Raw genomic sequence first — 9,073 nt, forward strand, 5'->3', positions numbered from 1 at the left:
TACATACACATTAAACATTCTCCATTAAATTCTCTTCACAATTAGCTGTAATAATAATAATAATAAAAAGATATCTCTAAACTTATAGTTAAAATAACAATCTTCTCAGGGGGTCAGGGTCGAGGCACTGGGTTCAATCCCAAGCACCACATAAAAAAATAAATAAATAAAATAAATAAACAATCTTCTCTTTCCAGATCAATTTCCTCTTTCCCCTATCTTCAAACACACATTCTTCTCCCTATTTAAAAAAAAAAAAAATGGCAAAGCACCCCTCGGTTGATCTCCAATACTTAAAAAACAAACAACAACAAAAAGACAAAAAATAAAAAGACCTTTATGACCCGGCAGGCAGCCTACTACAACCATTGGCCCCTCGCACTTTACTTAGGTCTTTGTTAACATTTTCTCAAACAAATCCTCAGTGCCCAAGGATGCCTTTATCTCTTCACTACTCACCCCTAATTTGGCTCTCACCTTCACTACTCTGATCTTTATTAGTGCACTTTAAACAATGACTTCCTTTACCAATTCAACAACCTGTTTTTTCTTCATTCCCTCTGAACTCTGCAGCCTTTTTACACTCAAGACCCTAAAACTTTCTGTGCCTTTCATTTTCTTGTGCCACTACACCTTCCTAATTATTCTACTTCTGTTGGGGTTTATTCTGACCCCTCTACCTCCTCCCATTTCTCAAGTGTAAGTTTCTCAGGCCTCAGTTTCTACAATTCCATTCTTTCCTTTGGTTAAGTGACCTTATCTCTAATCTTCAACTAACTCTAGCTAGCCCTGGCTTGTAGTCCCAGGTGGCATTTCTAAAAATGTTTACACTAATCTATGGTAACAATAAGAGAAATTGTTCTTTCCAACTAATTTTTATTTCTAACAGTAGTTTTTGTAAACATTTGTGAAAAATGAATTTAAATTTCTATTAAGTTTATAAAGTCAGAAATGAGCTACAGGTGTCAACACAATATTTCCTTTTAAATAAAGGTTTACGACAACACAAAGTCAGGCACTATATTTAGGTCAAAATATCCATATGCCCAGGCTGAAGAAACAATGAACAAAACTTTACCGGGCATGTCCTAGTTAGGTCAAGAGTGAAGCCCAGGCCTGGGGCTCTCAGATGAAGGGAAGTGGGTGTGCCCCTCAGACTTGGTATGGAGTTAAGGAAATAGATAAGAAACTGCTCAGAGTCACTCCTTAGGCATTTTAGAATGGTGGAAAACTTTTCCTATGAATTAAAAGGAAAACTAGGGAAAGATTTATCCACCTCACAGCTCTTCCTTGAGTAGATTCTGAAGGAAGCTATCTTTTTTTTTTTTTTTTTTGAGAGTGAGAGAATTAGAGAGAGAGAGAGAATTTTTTAATATTTATTTTTTAGTTTTCGGCGGACACAACATCTTTGTTTGTAGGTGGTGCTGAGGATCGAACCCGGGCCTCACGCATGCCAGGCGAGCACACTACCGCTTGAGTCACATCCCCAGCCCAGGAAGCTATCTTTTAAAAGATCAAAATAAAACTATCGAAAACAAAAGGTTAACTTTATTCAATTCATAGTTTTCCGGAATGTAGTGATGGAATATGAATCTTGATACTTTTCAAAGAAACAATAAATCAATGACAAACTGCATGACAGATACATTGGCACATGCCAAAGTACCCCTAGGTTCAATCCCCAATATCAAGAGGGGGAAAAACAATTTACAAACTATTCTATTTTTTTCCCAAATGGTATTATTTGGCATTCTAAATAGAATGAAGATCTCGAACATGCTAAATAGAATGGACATCTCAAAAATGCTGATTAAACTGGGAAACAAAAAAAAAATCGTTTCTAGGCCAGGCGCAGTGGCACACACCAGTAATTCCAGTGGCTCAGGAGGCTGAGGCAGGAGGATCATGAGTTCAAAGCCAGCCTCAGCAAAAGTGAAGTGCTAAGCAACTCAGGGAGACCCTGTCTCTAAATAAAAAACAAAATAGGGCTGGGGATGTGGCTCAGTGGTCTAGTGCTCCTGAGTTCAATCTCTGGTATGCCCCCCCCCAAAAAAAAGAAAAAGAATTTCTATAGCAAGGATTCTGTGTGAAACCTACTGGGATCTAACAAATAACGAAGACGACAAGTAGCATGTCTTTGTACAGCACTTAGCAATTTACACAGCATTCTACATACATCATCTCACTGAATCCTCACAACAGCCTTATAAAGGACAGGCACAGCCACTGCACAAAATGCAAGACTGGGACGAAGGCATGGCTAGCTGACAGTTAATGAGAACTCTCAAACTAGAGATTTCATGATATGAAACCAGTAAAGAATTTGGTGCTCATATATCAGAATTTCAAATGAAAATTTAATGAAAAATGAATTTTTTGAATGATTATTTACATTCAGTATAATTCAAAAACATGTAAAACTAACTACAGCATACTTCTATTTAAGAGCACTACCTTAGTGGTTCTTCACTATCAATAAAACTCCAAAAGAGACATTATCTATAATTTTCCCACCAGGTTAGGGTAAACCCTATAAGCCAAAAAATAAGATTCTTCTATAAAATCTCTATTAAGCTAATGCATAGTTACTGGTGTAATACTTTAAATATAGCTAAAACAACTTTCTGAGGGGCTGTTGAATGTTTCATTTTAAACTGTGGCCTTAGTGAGACCTATCAAAAAGCTGAATAGTAACAATTCAATACAAGGATCATGAGGACTAACCGTAGATTTCTCCCTATAAACTGCATTTGGCTACCTAAAGCCCCCCTAAATACCTAAGTGGTTAAAATTCCAGAAGGAGACCCCTCCACTTCTAAATCTTTAGGTGAGGATTAGAAAATATGCTACAGAAACTCCCAAATTCTAAACATTTCCTAATTTATACATGCAACACACAAAGCCAGTACTTTAATTCCTAAGAAGGAAAACTAAACTCCAGGTACATCAACAAGTAGATTATAGATCTTAAAAATCAAGGGTTGGGTGACAGAGCTCAGTGGTAGAGCACTTGCTTAGCATGTGCAAAGCCCTGGGTTTGATCCCCGGTATCACAAATAAACAAACAAAAAAAGGACAAAGATTTTAAAAATCAAAATGTATGCTCACTGGCTTTACTGCCAGGGAAAGCAATAACATTAAGTTTCAGATGCCAACAATACTCAACTAAAATAGTCCTTGGTCAGACACTATCTTTTTAGAACATTTTCTGATTTTTCATAAAATGGTTTGATAAAACAAGAAAGAATGACAAAAATTAATATTATTGATGTTAAAATAAATGTAACTATATGGAACTATGTAACATCTCACAATTCAATGGCATTGCCATCTCTAAAACAAATGAACACACAGAAATCTACTTTGAGAAATACATGAACTTTGGGCATTTAAATCTGTAGTACTACTTGATAATTACAGGCTGATATGGTTACAAACTCTTTAGCTTTTTTCTCCCCTAAAGGCTTCATAATAGACACTGAGAAAAACAATTTAAATACTGATTCATGGTGTTATAGCTTTGGCTAATTTTAGTTTAAATCATGCATCACTGAAACAATATTATCAAAGCACTTTAACTACAGGCAAAACATGTTTTTAAAATAATAAACAAATCTTCTAACATCTATAATTCTAGACATAAGTTTTCAACTAGTTTCTTTAAAAAAAAAAAACTTTCAGCAGCTACAATCAGGTATGATCATATCAGATGCAATGATCACAACAATAATCCTCAATTAGAACTGCTTTCCATTAGTTCTGAAGATCTGCATTATTGTTCATTCTCTGAGTTAGCACTATTTTGCAAATACATGACATGATAATGAACATTATCACAATAATATACCACCTCCATACAATTAAGCCCTGAAATCAGATTTTAAAATAGATGGCACAGGCAGACGCATTCTCACGCATTAATTCAGAACAATTTTATAAACCACCTATTGAGACACTGGAGAGAGTGCCAAAACGGAAAGAGTCTCACCCTCGTATAGTTTATTTTGTTTACTGTCATCTTTTTTTAATTAATGTCATCATTTTATTTTGCTTTATTTTTTTAATAAACAAAGTTATAGATGGACACAATATATTTATTTTGTTTATTTTCATGTGGTGCTGAGGATCGAACCCAGTGCCTCGCATGTATGAGGCAAGCGCTCTGCCACTGGGCCACAACCCCAGCCCACTGTCTGTCATCTTTAAGAGATTAAAAACAAGGCCAAAACAGGAAGAACTGCACTAAGGAATTAGGACTTTATTCTAACTGGGCCCAAAAGCCACTGCAGAATTTTAAGCATAGGACTGTCATGATCTGGCTTAAGTTGTTAGAAGGCCACTCAGGAGAATGGCCATTGTGTAGAGACGGGAAGAAACCCAAAGAGAAGGCTAATATAGGAACTTAAGCAAAAAATGGTTGGCTTAGAGTAATGACAGATTCAGTATCAGAATCTTAGTGTCGGGCTGGGGATGTGGCTCAAGCGGTAGCACGCCATGCCTGGCATGCATGTGGCCCAGGTTCGATTCTCAGCACCAACCACATACAAACAAAGATGTTGTGTCCGCTGAAAACTACAAAATAAATATTAAAAAATTCTCTCTCTTTAAAAAAAAAAAAAAAGAATCTTAGTGTCAAACAGTCTTGACTTTGGGCCCTTTTACAAACATTTGTTTCCTTAGGGAAATTATTTATACTCTTGGAGCCTTAGCTTCCTTATTTTGCAATGCTTGTGAAACCTTAGCATATACAAAACAAAGAATAAAATTATTATGATAATACTTTGCTAATGAACTCGCTTGAAGGGTTTGGACAAATTGACTTCTTTCCCCCTTGCACAAACATTAACCTCAATATAAGTAATTTTTAGCAGGGTCCAAGTGCAATCATACAAGTACTGCATTGACATCCTCAAGAGACAAGCTCCTGTTTCTTCCAGAACTCACACTAAAACAAGTGCTCATAAGAGTACACCTAGAAAGGTGTTTTTCTCAAATTAATAAAATAAGTCTAGTTTGCACGTTCAGTTTGTGTTTTCACTTGCATTCTTTTACTTCCTCGGTGTATGAGCAAAAAGGATATATGCAAAATCTTGTCATTACATCATGATAAAGCTCCTGGTGTTACTACCAGTTACTTTAAGTTCTCCTTTTAATTCTCAATAGCTTTTATCTATAATATGGGATAGCATTCCTCATTCTTACAGCATTGGAACATCAGGAAATCCAATACTAAAAGTTCTTCTTTGTAAGTACACGAATTATAAACTTTCATCCTTTAGTAACCTCCCTCTGTATTTAATATTCTTTCAACAAAGGATAAGCCACCTTGAAAATTTACTATCATATTCACTCAAAATTTACTTCAAATTTAAAATTTACTCAAAATTTAACAAGGGCTATGTGCAAGACAATGTGCTAGGACCATGGGAGGACAAAGGTTAGTGTTTAATGAGGAGATTCAGTATTTACACAAGAACAGAAGGGAGTGATGCAGACAGAAATACAAGTATTAAAACTATCTGAGCACAGTGGCACACGCCTGTAGTCCCAGTGACTCGGGAGGCTGAGGCAGGAAGACTGCAATTTCGAGACCAGCCTTAGCAACTTAGCAAAATCCTGTCTCAAAATAAAAAATAGGAAGGGCTAGGGATGTGGCTCAGTGGTTAAGTGCCCATATTCAAGCCCTGATAACCTCCCCCCCCCAAAAAAAATCAACAGAATAAAATAATGAACATCTGATGTACTCATCACTTAACTTCACTAATTACCAACTCCTGGCCAATCTTTTTTATAGCTTATATGTCCTATTATGTGAAAATCCTAAAGGAGTCTATTTTCATACATGTCTACATTCCTCACTAACTCCATTTTCAAGACAAATCTATAGTGCCACAGCAGTCTCCACAAGTTGATTTTTCCTGAAGGCCACATACAAGTAAGTAAAATGCAAGTCTTTTTTTTTTTTTAATCAATTCTTGATTTTTTTGCACAAGCCAAGGGAAGAGTAACATAGATGCTACAAAACTACAGATAATCTAAAAAATGAGTTTACATATATACTTTCTGAAATACATTTCTATATTTATATTTCAATTTAAACAGGTAAAATACAGAATTCATGTTAAACAAAAGAATGAATCACAGGTGAAATGCTCTGGCCATTTCTTTGATCTTCTGAGACTGTTTTCTCTTATATAAAATAGGAAAATATGCTCTTAGGGACTTGGGAGAATTAAATTTAATTCTGAGTGCTAACTCAGAGAATGAACAATATATTAAATGCCATGTTTGTACAGCTCTTTATATTGTTGTCTGGTTAACTCAGAAAGAACTAGGAAGCTGTCCAGTTTTCCAAACCCCTCCCCTGTATATCACCTTCTCTCAATATGATGTAAAAAAAAAAACGTTCTCCATCTCAAAACATGCTAGATGCGAGGGGTTAGCTAAACATCCTGATTTTTGAGGCACTCCACTGCCTGTAACCTAAATAAAGGGAATTAAGATCTGAAGAGTTTTCAAATAAAATTATCAAACTTCACAAAGTAACTCCCCTTTAACTAACAGACCCAATCCACATTACATGGAGGTGGTGTGTTGCTAATCTACAGTAAAAACACTTTCCCCATTTCTCAACCACCCATGACTTCCATACAATACAGCAAGAACAAGGCAGCCATGAGAACTCTCGCTTGGGCCAGAGTAGGAGAAGCTTTAGATGAGTTACCATGAGGCATGACAGAATCACCTCCAGCTTCAGTTCTTACTCCATCCACAAGAATGCTTGAACTAAAACCTTGCGTTTCACACCACCTGCTCCTGAGATGCAGCTCAATGCTGCTCAAAACTATTAAATAAGTTTGTCTTTTTTAAATACTATACAGTCACAACTCTAAAATTTTAATTCTTGAAGAGTTCCTTCTTTTCAATCTATTATTTTCTTGAAATTGTGTATACATTTTTAAGTTCCCTTTTGAATTATTATCTTCAATCACTAATAACCCTCTTTCCCCTATGTGAGGATACAATAAGTTCTTGATTTATCATAACCCCAAACACTACAAATCATCCATTTGGTTAAAGCTTTCTACCCAAAACCATTCTTTATATTCAGACATTACCGTTTTTTTCATGTTTCCCTATGATAATTACAATTTAGTTATAATTATGGCACTTTGCAATTAAAAAGAGCACTTCATAAAGGTATTCATTTAATCCTTTTAACTTGTGAAAAAAGGCAATTCCCCTCTTTTATAGATGAGGAAAAGGGAATGAAGAACCCACTAGCTTGCCCAGTTACAAAACAAGTTAGAGGGTGAACCTGACCTCCGAATCAGGTCTTCCAACTCCAAATGTCGTACACTTCCCATTCTTCTATGCTCTTTTCTAAGAAAGGAAGTCTGCCATTCTGTCCCAAACTGCATGTGCTTCAAAGAATAAAACATCTTCGAACAGTCTCTAGACTGCAACCAGAATTCCATTCCCCACACCTCCAATCATCTATTCCTTACCTCCTCATCCTCAAGCCATTACTTCCTTCCCACCACACAATTCCCATACTTCACTCCCTTCCTTCCTTCCACTCCTTCTGCAGATTATTCCACCTTGGCACGCAAAAAGGAGGGCCTCTCTTCCCGCTTGCCCCCAACCCTGGCACTCCCTTATCAGGAAATGCATGCCCCTAAACTGCAAGGACGCATCATAAGAGTAAGACACGAATGAGCTACTTGATAAAAGTCCCACACAAATGGGCATAACTTGCAGGTCCTCCATCTCGGTATATGGCCTGGGGCACAAGCACACCTAAAATCCCTAAGAACACAGGAGCAACCCTTACAAGAACGCTGCCCACACCCTACCGCCACCAGAAGGTGGTCATCCAAACAGGCCCCCCTTCCAACTCCTCTCTATCAGGTGCCCACTCCTGGGCCTCTGGCCACCTTACCAACTCCCCCTTAGCTCTGGATGCCAGAGCTGAACAGCAGCCCCACAGACAAGACGGCTGCTTCTCTCTCACAACTTGGAAGTTCTGCCTCTTATCACCTGTTCTCACGGAGCTCCCTCTCGGCCCGGTGGCCCACCTTTGCCCCGGCCCGCCTCTCTCCGCCTCTCGATTCCCGTGGCCCAGTGGCCACCCCAGGTCAGTTCCGGGGTGCCGGACGGATTCAACTTCCTATCCGCAGAGATTCCCACTCCCGGGGTCACACTCCCCTTCTCCATCACCTGCTCCGCCCATGGCCAAATGACATCCGCCGTGGCCGCCTCCATCCCCCTACCCGGACGCCGGGTCCCCCCCCGGCCGCTCGCCGCGGTCCCCGCGCGCCAGCCGCCCCTCCGCCGGGGGCCAAGGGGGCGTGCACCCCCAGCCCGCGGCCCAGCGCGCACCTGTTCCGCCTGCTCTCCCCCCCGCGCGGCGGCGCGCGACCCCCACCCACGCCGCGCCCCGGCCTCCCGGAGCCCCGCACTCACCACGAGTAGGTCTGCTCCGCCATGGCGCTGACGCTCGTGGGCTCCGCCGCAGGCAGTGGCCGGGCCCCGCGGCGGCGGGCTCGCTCGCTCGCGCAGGGAGCGGAAGGCGCAGCCGGGGCCCGGCGCTTGCTCGCTCGCTCGCGGGCCGGCTCGCACGGCGGGCCGGGAAGGCGGCTGGCGGGGAGAGGCCGGGCTCCGAGGCGGCCCCGCTCCCTGGGCCCCGGGGCGGGGCGGGCTCCGCTCTCGGCCTCCCTCACCCGCGGCGGCGGCGGCGGCTCCGCTGCGGCTCTAAACCCAACATGGCGGCGGCGGCGGCGCGGAGAACAAGGGGGCCCCGGGGCGGGCGAGCGGCAGCACGGGCCCGCGCTCAGCGCGCTGCGGGCTGCGGGAGCGCCGCGCTCGGACGGCGGCGGCGGCGGACGGGGGACATGGCCGGCGGGCCGAGGCGGCGGCGGCGGCGGGGGCTGAGGGGGGCGCTAGGCGATGAGGCGAGGCCGTTTGGATCACACCCGCCGATGGGAGGAGGGAGGAGGCGGGGGCGAGCCTGGGCCCCGCGCGGGTCACGTGCCCAAAACACGCTCACGTGACGCTCGCCCCGCCCCTCGCG

General features: G+C 41.8%; 1 protein-coding gene across 1 annotated transcript in view; it reads right to left on the minus strand.

The window, feature by feature from the left end:
* Sppl3 (signal peptide peptidase like 3) overlaps positions 1–8,804 on the minus strand; it is a 108,786-nt gene extending 99,982 nt beyond the window's left edge. The window contains exon 1 of the mRNA XM_027923259.2: positions 8,467–8,804. Within this exon, the coding sequence (XP_027779060.1) occupies positions 8,467–8,489 (23 nt within the window). The 5' untranslated portion in view covers positions 8,490–8,804. The remainder of the gene's footprint in view (positions 1–8,466) is intronic.
* Positions 8,805–9,073: the final 269 nt, after the last annotated feature.

Source organism: Marmota flaviventris, chromosome 1 (genome assembly GCF_047511675.1).
Source record: "Marmota flaviventris isolate mMarFla1 chromosome 1, mMarFla1.hap1, whole genome shotgun sequence".
Taxonomy (NCBI): domain Eukaryota; kingdom Metazoa; phylum Chordata; class Mammalia; order Rodentia; family Sciuridae; genus Marmota; species Marmota flaviventris.